Source organism: Lepidochelys olivacea (genome assembly GCF_965140295.1).
Source record: "Lepidochelys olivacea isolate rLepOli2 genome assembly, chromosome: 20".
NCBI lineage: Eukaryota > Metazoa > Chordata > Testudines > Cheloniidae > Lepidochelys > Lepidochelys olivacea.
The window spans coordinates 306,889-321,795 of NC_140430.1; the positions used below are offsets into that span (position 1 = coordinate 306,889).

At 52.5% G+C, this 14,907-nt stretch overlaps 1 protein-coding gene across 2 annotated transcripts in view; it reads left to right on the plus strand.

Annotated features, from left to right (window-relative positions):
* The window catches only part of ASIC1 (acid sensing ion channel subunit 1), a gene marked incomplete at its 5' end in the record, with an annotated part of 120,452 nt that extends 107,022 nt beyond the window's left edge, over nucleotides 1-13,430 (plus strand). For both annotated transcript variants that reach the window (XM_084610521.1, XM_084610520.1), the window contains 8 exons: nucleotides 815-942; nucleotides 2,342-2,492; nucleotides 4,286-4,342; nucleotides 5,613-5,766; nucleotides 6,053-6,144; nucleotides 8,572-8,651; nucleotides 9,206-9,310; nucleotides 10,424-13,430. In XM_084610521.1, coding sequence (XP_084466647.1) covers nucleotides 815-942; nucleotides 2,342-2,492; nucleotides 4,286-4,342; nucleotides 5,613-5,766; nucleotides 6,053-6,144; nucleotides 8,572-8,651; nucleotides 9,206-9,310; nucleotides 10,424-10,528 — 872 coding nt within the window. In that variant the 3' untranslated portion in view covers nucleotides 10,529-13,430. The remainder of the gene's footprint in view (nucleotides 1-814; nucleotides 943-2,341; nucleotides 2,493-4,285; nucleotides 4,343-5,612; nucleotides 5,767-6,052; nucleotides 6,145-8,571; nucleotides 8,652-9,205; nucleotides 9,311-10,423) is intronic.
* Nucleotides 13,431-14,907: the final 1,477 nt, after the last annotated feature.

Consider the following 14,907-nt stretch of genomic DNA (forward strand, 5'->3'; position numbering starts at 1 on the left):
CCTCTCTGCGATGTTTCCCCATCTATTAAATGGGATGCATCTGATGAAGTGAGCTGTAGCTCGTGAAAGCTCATGCTCAAATAAATTTGTTAGTCTCTAAGGTGCCACAAGTCCTCCTTTTGTTTTTGCAGATACAGACTAACATGGCTGCTACTCTGAAACCTGTTCATTAATGTTTCCAAGGCAGTTTGAGGTCCCTGTGTGAAAGGCACCAAGAATGGCCCAGTTCTACTCTCACACTGGTGTAAATCAGGAATAACCCCACTGAAGCTAGTGGAGCTAGCTCAGGGTATATCCAGCATTAAAAGGGGAATCCTGACTTTGTTCACATGTGCAGGGGTATAAGAGAGGGCCTGGCTCTGGGCCTGGCTCACCCTGACCTGGGCCTGGTGGCGCCAATCTCACCCGTGCAAAGCGACTGTGAGATGTGACCAAATGAGATCTCTCCCTCACTCACACCACTGCGTGTGTCACATGCCTGCATTGCACAGATGTAGATGGCAACAAGGTGCCAGCTGTGTGGAGTTGGCCTCTCATCCTTGGAACTTCTGGTGCCCTCTGAGACTGTCCCATGGCTCTGTACTTGTCCAGGCCTGAAAGGGCTCTTCACACTGGCAGGGACAGGGTTAATTCCACACCAAGCTCCATTAAAGACAGGACAACCCCTCTGAAGCTAGGTTAACATATGCCCTGGAGGAGAGCAGAATAGGTGTATCTTGCGGATATGAAATGGGCTCCAGAGAGTTCTCACCCAGGATGCCTGGGTTCTCCAACCCTCTCAGATACTCAGCTCCCACTTTTCTCTTTGTTGCAGATGAGCTCTCGTTTGAAGCTGGGATCAAAGTGCAGATTCACAGCCAGGATGAACCTCCCTTAATTGACCAGCTGGGCTTTGGGGTGGCACCTGGATTCCAGACCTTTGTGTCCTGCCAGGAGCAGCGGGTGAGGGGCAGGGAGAGCACTGGGCTGGGCACTCTGTGCTGGCAGCCCCTGAGCTGCCTCTGCCTGACACAGACAGAGAAGAAATACTGAGCGGGGGGGAAGGGATGGGTGCAGCATTCCAGGAGCCTGAAGGGTTAAGGTGGGGATCTGATAGAGGTCTATAAAATCCTGAATGGTGTGGAGAAAGTGAATAAGGAAGTGTTATTTACGCTTTCACATAACACGTGAACCAGGGGTCACCCAATGAAATTAATAGGCAGCAGGTTTATAACAAACAAAAGGAAGTATTTCTTCACGCAACACACAGTCAGCCTGTGGAACTCGCTGCCATGGGATGTTGTGAAGATCAAAACTATAACTGGGTTCAAAAAAGAATTAGATAAGTTCCTGGAGGATAGGTCCATCAATGACAATTATCCAGGATGGTCAGGGACGCAACCCCATGCTTTGTGTCCCTAAGCCTCTGACTGCCAGATGCTGGGACTGAATGACAGAGGATGGATCACCGGATTAATGCCCTGTTCCCTCTAAAGCTTCTGGCATTGGCCACTGTCAGAAGACACGATTCTGGGCCAGATGGACCATAGGTCTGACCCAGTATGGCCGTTCTTATGTCACTGCACTTCTTGACAATTATAACAAACAATCATGAGCCAAATCAGGTAGGAGGAAGAACTTAATCAGAAAAGCATGAAGGATAATTGGGAATTGTTTAACAGCACTTCCACTAGATGTCCCAAAAGCCACCATCCCACACTCAAGGAAGAAGGCTGTATTGTTAAAAAAAGACCTGGTTTAGAGGGGAAGCAAAGCCAGCTATGAAAAAATTAAAAATAATATATAACAAAGGGGCAGTTGATATTAATATAAATCAGATGCTAGAAATTGTAAAAAATTGATAAGGAAAGCAAAGGGACACAAGGAGAAAACGGTGGCCAGCAGAGTTAAGGAAAATAAGGACTTTTTTAAATATATTAGGAACAAAAAGAATCCTAACAATGGTATTGGTCCGTTATTAGATGGAAAATGGTAGAATTATCAATAATAATGCAGAAAAGACAGAAGCGTTCAATTAATGTTTCTGTTCTGTATTTGGGGAAAAAACATGAAATAATCATATCAGATGATAACATTCTTTCCATTCCACTGATATCTCAGGAGGATGTTAAACAGCAGCTACTAAAATTAGACATTTTAAAATCAATAGAATGGGGAAAGTGAGCCTGACACAGGGGCTTGTGGGCCTAGTTAATTGATACTCTGAGATTCTCAGCTTGCTCCTATGGTGGCCTGATCAGTGCCTGGTCCACCTTGGTGCTCAACAAGAGCCTTCTGGGAGCATTCCCTGGGGAGAGAAGGGGTGGGGCTCCTGTTCTCATTCTTCCCTGCTCTGCCCCAGCTGATCTACCTTCCCCCGCCCTGGGGTAACTGCCAATCCATAACCAGAGACTCTGAGTTCTACGACACCTACAGCATCGCGGCCTGTCGCATTGACTGTGAGACCCGCTACCTGGTGGAGAACTGCAACTGCCGCATGGTGCACATGCGAGGTGAGCCCAAATGGGGACAGGGACAGGCCCAAACCAGCCCCGGGGAGGACGCTCCCTGTGCAGCTCAGAGCATCTCCCTGCCACCCCAGATCAGAAACCCATCTAGCCCAGTATCCCCCCAGTGCCTCCCTGCCACCCCAGATCAAACCAATGGACCCACCTAGCCTAGTATCCCCCACACTGCCTCCCTGCCCCAGATCTGACCAATGGGCCACTTAGCCCGGTAACCCTCCACTTCATTGTTGCCGTGGATCAGCCCAATGGTTCATTTCAACAGGTATCCCTCTGCCCACACACTGCTAGTAGATCTAGTCCATTATCTTGCTTCTTGTACCAGAGCCGACCAGTGACCCATCTAGTCCAGTGCCCCCCTCCCTTTCCCCTTGCTCCAGGATTCCTGCCTCAACAGGACACTGCTCTGTCTTGTTCCATGTCCTGCTTTGGGGCAAACAATACCTGAAGGTGAACAGCACCTTACAGTGCATGAGCTGAGACCCACCGCTCTCAGAGCACAGCCTTTACAGTTAATGCAGCTCTGGCCTGAGTCTGCTGCAGCCCCCTCCCCTAAATCCCAGCTATTCTGGCACTTCCAGCACAGCCCTGTGGCTCCAGGATGGATTTCAATTTAATCCCTCAAATTCTTCTCAATTCTCAGCCTATCAAGAAACATCCAGGCAGTGCGGGAGCCAGAATACCATGGGAGATGGGCTTGCTCGGGCAGACACATGGGCTCTGGCAGTGGAGTTGGGGGTTAAACTTACTCTGGGGTGTGCAAGCAGGTAATGCTGTGTCCCCAGAGTGCCCCTGAAGGTACCTCCCCAGTGGGTTTGGAGGTCTCCATGGAGGGTGCTGGCTCTGGAGCATGCTGCCCACAGACCCCTCACTAAGCCCATCTCTGAAGATCAGACCAGACAGTGCTGATCAGCATTTGAATGGCAGCTACTGCAGTACCAAGATTGGGGTAGGCCCAGTATTTGTCTAAGATCCAAGGCTGGCTTGAAGGAAATAAATAAGGCAGCATAAACCCTGAGGCAGGCATGTGCTGCTGCAGGCAGGTGGGGAGACCAGGCAGCAGTCTCCCCGGGAGCTGCGGATTGAACCTTCTACTTTGTTCCCCCACAGCTGGGAACCACTTCCCCTCTCATGGAAACAGCCCTTTATTCCAAGGGCTTTAGCACTGATGGGACTAGTCACTTGCAAACAGGCCATAGCAAGTAAGGTGTGTTCCACAGATCCTTGGAAATTAACATACGGAATCACAGACCCTACATTATTCTGGCTGATTGCTTAACCTGGGGTGGGGATTCTGTACACAGTCGAGGTGAGGTGTTAAAGTCAAGACTGTCTGTATGCTCAGGATCCTGATGGTACAGGGAGGGTTTTGAGATTGCTGGGAGGTCTCCTGGTCCACGGGGGCGGGGGATGAGCGCAGGCTAGGAAACAACACACAGATTCAAGGAGCAGCAAAATAACTATGCAGGCTGCCACACAGGATAAGATTGCTTGTCTCGCTGTTCCTGTATCCCTCTCCTCCACACCCATGCTGGACAAGACCAATTTTCTCATCTAGCTCACTATCCTCCCTCCACAGCCCTCCCCCCCATATCAAATCAGACCAATGGCCTGTGTAGTCCAGTATCTCCCCGTCCTCGGCTGGATCAGATCAATGGCCCGTATAGTCTGGTGTCATCCACCCACTCCCCCACACACACCCACTGGATCAACCTCTTCACCTTAAATCCAGCCCCAGCACAGAGGTTCAACTGAAACTTTGCTCTTCTGTCTCCCTGCAGGTGATGCCCCCTATTGCACCCCCGAGCAGTACAAGGAGTGCGCGGACCCAGCCTTAGGTGAGACTGCCTTGCCCCCTCTCCCTTTTGAAGGTTTGGCCACTGGCCCAAAGCGGAGCATTTGGGCCTGCTCCATTCCAGGAGGACAGGGTTCTTGCTGTGCCACACATATCAAGGGGCAAGGAGAGCACCCAGCAGCAGTGGGGTGTGTGAAGGAAGGTCCCCATCCCTACCGTAACTCATACCTCATTCCAGTTTTTAATGGGGAGGCCAGCAACCCCATGCAGGTCCCCTAGACATCAGGAAGGGGTGTGGCACGAAGGGACTCTATCCATCTCTGAATCAGGCCCTTCAGTCCATCGAGGCGTGCATTTTCTTCTGCCTCTGGGGTCCAGCACCACACCTGTTACTACAGGAGCTTAGAGTCATGGTCCCGTCAGGCTCTCTATGCATGGATGGAGCAATCTCTCCAGGGTGCAACCAGGTTTTTAAGCCCTAAAGGATGAAGATGACTCTGGCTATGTTTGAGACACCTCCATGGTCTTCACCCTGATGGTATCTGTGCTCCTGTGACCATCACTAGCAGCTGTCTTCAGGGTTGAACGCTGGCCATTCACTGCTAAAAGCACAAGCTTTTACTGCTTGAACTTAGGGAGTAGCTCCATTAGCTGGCAGCTGCAGTAGACCCTTATTCTCATATGTGGACCACCCACTAAAGGAGAAAGACCCACACTCTGATACTGTGGTTTACACTCCTATTGCACACCTGTCAAGGACCCTACTGCCACATCAGACTTGGCCACGGGGCCTTGCCAATGGCTGGCAGTGATGGTGACTTGGCTGCACCAGATCGTGTCCCCCCTTTACATTCATCCTTTAGACTCCAAAGACTCTTCTGTAACGTGACTGCGGGTGCCATATTTCTCACCTCTCTCTTCCCCTGTCCCTCCCTCTGATCCCTGCACTGATTGCCCTGCCCCCTTCATTTGTTTCTATTTGCATCGTTTTCAGATGGTGATTTTCTTTCTCCTTCTTTGATTTGGCTCTGGTAGTGTCTTGTGTTTGTTTTGTTGCCATTGACCTCCCGAGAGCCTTAGCTAGGGCAGGGGAATGGCTTACAAGTGGGAACTGGGAGGAGAGGGTCCTAGAAATCTTCCGGAAATTGTCCCCCTCTTTCTTCTCCTGTTCAGTGGCTTGAGGGGCACTTTCCAGGGCAGTTTTGAAGTTTGAGGAATGTCGAGAGGCCCCTTTAGAGTATGAGTTGCTATTGTTTTATTTTGTTCTCTCTCTCCATTCCCCTCCTTTCCGCTCACCTCCCTCCTCCCCCCAGATTTTCTGCTGGAGAAGGACAACGATTACTGCGTCTGTGAGATGCCCTGCAACGTCACCCGCTTTGGCAAGGAGTTGTCCATGGTGAAAATCCCCAGCAAGGCCTCAGCCAAGTACCTGGCCAAGAAACACAACAAGTCGGAGCAGTACATTGGGTAATTGGGGAGGAGGCTTGCACCACAGCCCTGGGGGCAGAGCCGATGGAGCCAGGACACTGCACATATTGCCAGTGCCACACGAGTTTCATTCCCCATTGGTCCCCGAGGCACCTGTCCAGCCTCCAGATCTATGGGACGCCAGGTGCCGGTTCTTAATGCCTAGCCTCCTTTCCCTGGTCTCATGGCTTCCTGCTGGTTTCGTCCATGCTGGATGTGCTTCAGAGACTCCAGGCTGTCACACAGAGCCAGCCCCATCCAGTGACACTCCCTTCCTCTCTTGCAGGGAGAACTTCCTAGTGCTGGATATCTTCTTTGAAGCCCTGAACTATGAGACAATTGAGCAGAAGAAGGCCTACGAGGTGGCTGGCTTGCTGGGTGAGCCATGTTTCCCCTCCATACTCAGGGGCAGGTAGGGAGCCAGGCCTTGTGGTCACTGCTGAGCAGCGCTAGCTGAGTGCTTGTGGTAGGGGTCCATTCAGCTCCAATGACTCCCCCTACACTAAGCCCCAGATGCCTCCTGTCACCTCCAGTGAGCTGTGGCTCTCCCTTCCACCTGTCGGTGATGCTGGAGGTAAGCTGAAGCAGGGAGGGCAGTCAGAGACCCTGGCTCTGCGGCAGCCCAGTGGGCATGAGCTGTGGAGTCCCCTGGGAGAGCAGGGCCTTTGGTGCTGAGTGCAGGGGAGAGGTGGGGCAGATGGTAATTCCATGGCTCTAAGGCCAGGCACATGGTGATGTGTGCTGCGGGAGGCTGAGAGATGCTGCACATTTGAGTGCAGTAGCTGAGTCCTGATCCCACTGCTGTGAATGGCAAAACTCCCACTGGCTTCTGTGGGACCAGGATGAGGCTCAGTGGGGGGTTGGTGGGAGCTGTTCTTACACAAGGCTACTGCTTCTCCTGCTGCCCCCTTGGGGACAGAGCCTGCTGTGAGTGGCACTGGGGTAAATCTGATGTACCTTGCCCAGAACATCGTATGGGATGACGGGGAGCGTGATCGCCCCCAGCTCAGATGGCTGTGTGCCCACCTTTAGCACGTAACTCGCCCCCTCGCACACCTCACCTCTGAACCTAGACCATGGCTGCTGGCTCAGCTCAGCGATTTGCCTCCCATCCCACCCCAGGCAGATGGGGGACTGTGTGGTCCGTGTCTGGCAGGTGAACCAGATTTCAGTGAGCGGGAAGTAGCATTATCTGTACCTGTCCTTCCCCAAAGTTCCCGTCCTGATCTGTTTTCTCTGCAGCAGACTCCTTCCTGCAGACCCAAGTGCAGATGTTTAAGGGCTTTTTGAATAAACCAACTGGAAAATAGTAATGGATCCATTTAATGAGCAGATGTCATCTCAGTGCAGAGCCATTGGTTTGGTCTCTAGCCGGCTGAGGGAGTAGGGCTCATGAAGTGGAGAAATTATATAGGATCCCTGGGTGCAAGTGCACTGGTGTGAGGTCCCAATTGACAGGCCCTCGTAGGGCAGGTGGGTGAACCAATGAGAGAAGCTTACCAAGCTCAGGCCAGAGAGGCGAGCCAATGAGAGATTGGTTTATAAGGTTATATGGCAGGCAGGTGAGCCAATGAGCGTAGCTTAGAAAGGTCAACGTTGCCTCAGGGCTGACTGGGGAATGGAAATACCCCTGGAAGTGGGTGGGGGCCCCATTCCATGAGGCAGATCACTGTCCAAAACTACCCCCCACATACAGACACACACACACACCTTATCCCTCCTGACTTGGCTCTTCCGAGGCTTTCTGCTCCAGAACCTCCCTGCCCCAGCTCTCCCTTGCGTTAGAGAAGCTCTTGGGCCTCGGTACTCCAAAGATGGAGCAGATCCCACTTGGTCTAGCTGCTGGTATGAGTCAGTGGAGCAGCTCTGCATACCTATGCAGAGCCCTAGAGCCTGACAGCCAGTCCCAGCACCTTCTTGAGAGGCCAAGAAGAGTCAGGGCTCAATTCCTAGAGGGGCTGAGAATCAATGGGAGCTGTGAGTATTTGGCCTCTCGGAGTAGCCATCCGCAGGGGCCGGGGGCTTTGCTGGCTCCATACGGAGGGGTGTTTATTGGGGACACAGAGCCAAAACCTGTACCCCAGAACCCTGGTGCTTTGGGGAAATCCTGGCATGGCTGCGGGCTCCATGGCTCCTTGGCCTCATCCCTGGGTCTTCCTAGTGAATCTCACATTGGAGCGCAGAGCCCTGGCCACTGGTGAGTCCATTCATCGCAGAGCGGAAGGACTTGCTCCCCTACTTCCAGTGAGCAGAGGGTGCAGAACCCATGCCCTTAGCTCATGTGGAGGGTCACTGAGCTCGTAGGTTCACCAGCCCAGCAGATCAGAGCTCACCAAACTGCAGCCTGGAGTCAGGACCAAGGATCCCCAGATGCCTCCGGTTTTGGTTTGCCGAGGGGCAGGGGGTGTCCGTGTCACAGGCTCATCGGAGACCACTAGAGTGAACTCCGGGGGGAGAGATCCAGCCTCTCGCTACAAGTGAAAGGAAAAGGAGTACTTGTGGCACCTTAGAGACTAACAAATTTATTTGAGCATTTATTGAGCCACTAAGGTGCCACAAGTACTCCTTTTCTTTTTGCGGATACAGACTAACACGGCTGCTACTCTGAAACCTGTCACTACAAGTGGATGAGCTGCTATGGCAGATGCAGCTGCTGCCTTCTCCTTTCCCTCCCTCCCTCCCTCTGTCTTGTCTCCATTCCTCAGCTGTTCTGTCCTACACTATATAACTGAGCCCCTGAGTGGCTGAGGGGCCACCCACTCTCAGCCAGCCCGCCCTGACTGCTCTCATCCCTCTTGTCTCCAGGCGACATTGGTGGGCAGATGGGGCTGTTCATTGGGGCCAGCATCCTGACCGTGCTGGAGCTGTTCGATTATGCCTATGAGGTGAGTGAAGGAGGGATCACCAGGAACCCCACTCTGCTGTGGAGGTTGAGAACCATCCCCCATGATGCACCAAGATGCTCCCCTAAGGTCAACCCTCGTCACACTGCTTCCCCCACAGCTCCTTCCTCACATTCACCTCTGCATGTCACTTCACTGCCTGCTCCCTGCCTGGTCTCGCCCGCCAGCCCCCCTCTGCCCTCCCAGTCCCTTCCCACTCAGCATGGTGCCAGCCTCGCACGCCTCCTGCCAATCCCCTGGGACCCAAATCCCTGCTGCCCATGGGAACTGTGAGCCTCTTCATATGTTGTGGGTGAGTTTCTGATCTCAGCTACCCTGCAGCCAGTCCAGAATGGGGAGTCACTCTGGATTTACCTTGCTATGGCTGGGAGCAGGATCTGGCCTGTGCTGTTTCCACTAGCCCCTCATCATGTGACTTACCTCAGCACTGCCCCCCTTAACTGGTGCCCCTGATGTGCCCCTGGCTCCTCAGCGCGCAGGGTGCTTTGGGTCACCATGAGGGGGCCATCCCACCAAGGAGCTGCTTTCACTTTCAGGTCATAAAGTACAAGCTGTGTCGCCGCGCCAAGTGCCAAAAGAATCACAAAAGGAACAACACAGACAAGGGCGTCACCCTGAGCATGGATGATGTGAAACGCCATGTAAGTGCCTGAACCTGCCCTTCTCTTCGTGGCGTGGGCCACAGCTCAGTTAGACTCCCCGACATCTCCACTGACCCCTATGTTGGGGGAGCGGCAGCACGCTGCCCTGCAGTGCCCCCCAAGCTGCTCAGCGAGCCCGCTGGGGCTGGGGGTTCTATAGGAGATTGCTGAGTGCTTGTGAGACAGGCAGATCCATATCACTGGCCAGCGCCTGCTGTAGGGTAGCCAGGCGCTGTGCAAGGTCCTCATACATAGGGCATGCATCTCAGTCCTTCCCTTTAGCACCCTTGTTGTCCTGGCCTCTTCCTGCTCCTTCACCTCTGAACTAGCAAGGAGGGCTAAGAGAGGACTGCCTGCCTTGAAGGCCAAAGTTAGGAACCCCCAAAGCCTATAGGCTGCTCAGAAAGTGGCTCGTGGGAATGATCTTTGTGCTGTGGGGATTGCTGGGGAGCAACCTGCAGTGAAAGGACATGACTGGGATCAACAGCAGGGCACTGAGCATGCCAGCTTGGGGCCTCATGCTCCAGTGCCCAGTACCCCTGTCCTCTGGGACTGCCTGGAGTGGTAGCTGGCAGCCTTTGGAGAGGAAGAGGATAGAAAACCGCCCAGGTCTTGCTAGTGTGCTAGTCACCATGGTATTTAGGCACCGGAGTTCAGTGCCGACTGGTTTGCTGAAGATAGCTGACAACTGTGGTTCTCTTGAGGCCATGACACCAAGCCAGAAAGTTCGGACCCAGATGCACAGATCCCCCAAACTCAGGGGCATAGGGCCTAGGGAGCTGGTTCACTCATTACAGAAGAGCCACAAATCTTGCAGCCCATCTCTAAACAGGGTCTTTGTTCATGGGAGGTGGCATCACTCAGCCAGGTATATGGAGATCTCCTGTGCTCTGGAGCTCCCTGGGCAAGGGCACTAAGTGTTTCTGGGGCATCCCCTGAGCTGCTGGGCTCCCCAAATGCTGCCAGAGCCTCTGGTCTCTGTGATTACTAGAGGGCTGGACTCTTGCCTCTATCAAGGCATTGCATGATGCTGTCGCTGTAACATCTGCTCTTCTCCCTGTGCTCAGGACCATCCACACTTAACTCTCCTTCCCTCATCTCCCTTGCCCCCAGAATCCCTGCGAGAGCCTAAGGGGCCACCCAGCCGGGATGACGTATGCAGCCAACATCCTACCTCACCACCCGGCCCGGGGCACATTTGAGGACTTCACCTGCTAACTGACGTCTGGATGTACAACGTACACTACCAAAGCCCTCCGGAGAGCAGCCCCTGTCCCTGGGGGGCATCCGTGGAGGGGACACACCTAGGGGCCCTTGCTCCTCGCCACAGTGGGACATTAACAAGAGTGATGGCCTCAGGTTTAGGGCCAGGTGGCAGGCGGTTGGGTTGGTTTCTGACCCTGGATACAGACTCAGCGCCAGCTGCTCCCTCACCCCCCCATAGTTTAGAGACTCTTGGACATTCCGGTCCCAGCCCCCCCCCTCGAACCCCCCACACACACAGAGTACTGACTCTGCAGCCTGTGTAGGAGCTACACATGGACCGGGCCGGGCCACAGGACCTGGCCCGCTCCTCCTTGGCTCCTCAATTTGTTTCTAACTAAAAAGAGAAAGGAGCCCAGAAGAATCAGCCCTTCAGCTACAGTCACGTTGGGGGAAGTAACCCCTCTCCCATGTTCCACATTCCTGTCCATTTACCTGGTTTCCATGTCTATCCCACATCCACGCATCACACTGGAGAGAGCCTTGGTGGGGGGAGGGTTATGAGCGAGCACGAGGAGGCCTGGTCCCTGCACTCAGCTCGAGCCAGCTCTCCACAGAGCAGGGGAATCTGTTAGTACTGAAGCATCACCTCCACAAAGGTGGGAGCTCCCGGTGCCTGTCCTCTGAGCCAGGGCCCCCACTGCTATGGCAGCATGTTTGCTGGGCCCCTCTTTCAGCATTTCACCTCCAGTGTGGATGGGAGAGGCTGATGGTGAGAGCTGGATCCCAGAAGCTTCCGCTGTGTGTCCCATGTGCACCGCAGCCGATTCAGCAGCCACAGTCTTGCTCTGAACTTAGTCCCCTGCCCCTAGCACTGAGTCTCTGAGCATGATGGTGCCTGGGAGCCTTTCCTGGCTGTTGGTTCAGCTCGAGGGCAGATGCCCCCAGGTTTCCCCTGCTCCTGTCCCCTCCAACATGACAGCGGTTGATGCTGTGTGGACTGAGCTGGGGTAATGATAGCCCCATCTGTGAGCTAGCACAGCGTTCTTCCTCCCTTCACCATCACCCTCCTCCACATGCCGCACCCCCAGAGAAGTCTCCTGCCCAAACTCTGATATCTGGAACCTACACAATCCAGAGGCATCCAGAGAGGCCCCTCTGTGTGGACAGTGCCAAAGACTGTAACTTGGGGTGGGAGAGGGGAATGAGGCCCGTACAGTAGCCATGCTGCAGGGTCAAGGAGGACTTTCCAAAAACCCTAAGAGGCCTCAGCCTCCTTTTCCCCTAAGGCAGAAGCCTCAAAGCTAATGGGGCACATAAAGGGAAGAATCCCCCTCAGGCCCATAAGCCCCTGCTATTGCACAGTCCTTGCCAGATAAGCTTGCCAAGCCAGGCAGCTGGGGATGGATGTGCTATGGGGAGCACTAGGGTCAGCATAACAGGCGAAGAAAATACTGATGGATAAAGCTCACACTCATCGTGCTGCCATTTCCCATGCAGGTGGGATCAGCCAGGAAGGGGAGCCTGCCCAGGACAGCCTACACTCCAGAGCTGCACTATGGATAGTCCGACACAGGGTTTCGGGGGGGGAGCCATGCCTCCCTAAAAGGCACCTATCCAGCTTTCCCAGGCCGGTCACATGTCCTCCAGGCAGGTGCTGTCCCAGGAAATATTGGGCTTTGCATTCCCATCTGCCATGGAGTCACCCAGAAGCCAGGCATCCTCAGAAAAAGCCTGACACCAGGGAAGCCTGTGCCTCAGAGCTGGCTGGGGAAGCTGGTGCCCATGGGCTGAGCTAACTTCCCACGGAAGGAGGCTTCCAGCAGGACAGATCCTGTCCACACGACCCTGCTTGTGCTCTCAGCTCTGCCATGGTCAGCTGAGCCAAGCCCTCCACCAAGCAGAACCCTCTGGGGACTCACAGACACCCACCCTTCAGAAATGACCCACAGACACTCCCCCTCCCCACAACCTCTCCAGATGAAATTCCCAAATCACCGGCAGCTTCTGAAAAAGGCAGGCCCTGAGCTCGGTTTTTCAGCCATGCCTGTCGTTCACAGCCACCCTTGGCCCTTTGTGTCCCAGAGTCTCTGCTACTGTGTGGGCAGAGCCAGCCCAGTCATGGCCCCTCCATGGGAATCTGGTACATAGAGGAGAGGAGCTGTGAGGTCAGTTTGACTTAAGAACATAAGAATGTCCGTACTGGGTCAGACCAAAGGTCCATCCAGCCCAGTATCCTGTCTTCTGACAGTGGCCAATGCCAGGTGCCCCAGAGGAAGTGAACCTAACAGGTAATGATCTAGTGATCTCTCTCCTGCCATCCATCTCCACCCTCTGACAAACAGAGGCTAGGGACACCATTCCTTACCCATCCTGGCTAATAGCCATTAATGGACTTAACCTCCATGAATTTATCCAGACTTGTGTGTAACAAACCCAACCCCCTCCGCAGCCAGGCCAGGGACTCAAGAGCCAGACCTTGCCTGGGCTGCCTCCATCCTTTTGTTCCACTGTCAGGGCCAGCCCCAGAATTCTTGCATCCACCCTGTGCCCTCCACCAAATGACAGCTCTGCAGGGATGAAGTGCTACTTAGCTTTAAGAGCTTTTGCAATGTCATTTTTATTATTTTTCTAATCTTTTTTTACTTTATGATTATTATTATTTTACTTCCTGACCAAAATTAGGAACCAGGGTCAGGCCTTTGTATCTAGCACTCGCCCAAAGACAAACGGGTCAGCCACGTCCATACATTGTCTTATGGCTCCTTTGTGCGGTTTCATTCCTTTTCTTTCTTTCTTTCTTATTTTCACTCTCACGCTCTAAAGCTTTTAAAGATGGGGCTTGGATTTGGATTTGACCTTGATGCTCACCCGTTGAAACTTATCACTTTTTATTTGTCTGATTTTACTATATCATCCTCATTTTATATTTCTTATATATAATATATAATATATATTACTATATATATATGTGTGTGTACATATATATATATATATATATCTGTATGCGGCATATCAGTGTAGATACCCATCCAGTAGCATTTAGGCCTTGATATTGTGCCATTTTTCTGTTACCGATCTCTGAATGCCTTCAAGTGTATAAAGTGTTGAATTATCTCTGGTATCTGTACTATGTACACACATTTTCATAGGAAGCACAATAAGGTGACAAATGCATTGTATATCAATACCTGCTACTCTTAATGATATAAAGGATACTATAAATGGATGAGATAAAGGATAGAGACTGAGCCTGTTTCTCCCCAGCTGGACTGCAGGACTCTATGCTTGTGGGTGTGAAATCAGAAGCACCCCAGGCAGCTGCTTGCTCCCCACATGGCTCATGTTGTGCATCTCAAACTGAGGACCAAAGAGGAGACCTGCTGCAGAACAAAGCCTTTGCCTTGAATTGGAATGACTTAAGTACATACTTACCTTCAGCTGTTGTGAGAGAGTCCCATTGACTGCAATGCTTAAAGTTAAACATGTGCTTAAGAGCTTTCCTGGGCTGAAGCCTCTAGAAGGGAGTCTTTAAATGTTGTTTCAGAGTAGCAGCCGTGTTAGTCTGTATCCGCAAAAAGAAAAGGAGTACTTTGTTAGTCTCTAAGATGCCACAAGTCCTCCTTTTCTTTAAATGTTGTGAGATTAAAGGAACAAGGAGGCCCGATCCTGCACTGTCCTGGGGCCAGTCTCCATTGATTACTATTACTATTGTTCTGTGTTGGACACATAGCATCACCAGGCAGGAAGGTCACCTGAGCAGTCCCATTCCAACGGGCTCTTTTCATCTTCCTCAGGATTTCACCTCTGCATGCTGAGGGCGAACTGATGTGGAAAGTTTGAGCAAAAGCAGAAGAGCCATTTTCCAAAGAGTCTGGGGAAAAATACACTGTTGCTCCTACTTTGTTGAATGTCTGACCTCTAACCTTTCACAGCTGTAGCACCTCAGTGGTTCAGGGCAGAAACCTGAAATTCAGCAGAGACAAGGCCAGACTTATCCCTCTCAGGGGCCTGGTGAGAACCTGTTTAATTTGGCTGTATCAGGAACAATTGGCTGTCTAACACCATAATGCAGGGCAGGATCCAGTCCCTGAGGGAGACTTTAGCAACACATGGCTGGTGACAGGTTTCAGAGTAACAGCCGTGTTAGTCTGTATTTGCAAAAAGAACAGGAGGACTTTTGGCACCTTAGAGACTAACCAATTTATTTGAGCATGAGCTTTCGTGAGCTACAGCTCACTTCATCGGATGCATCGGATTCATCGGCCGGTGATGTGCTGGGGACAGTGTAGAAAGGCCAGACTCACTCCCCTTGCTCAGATTGGGCTTCATAGGAACAGCAGGGGCTGTTGGTAGAATGAATGTCAGTGCATGTCAGCTGCAGTCATGACTCC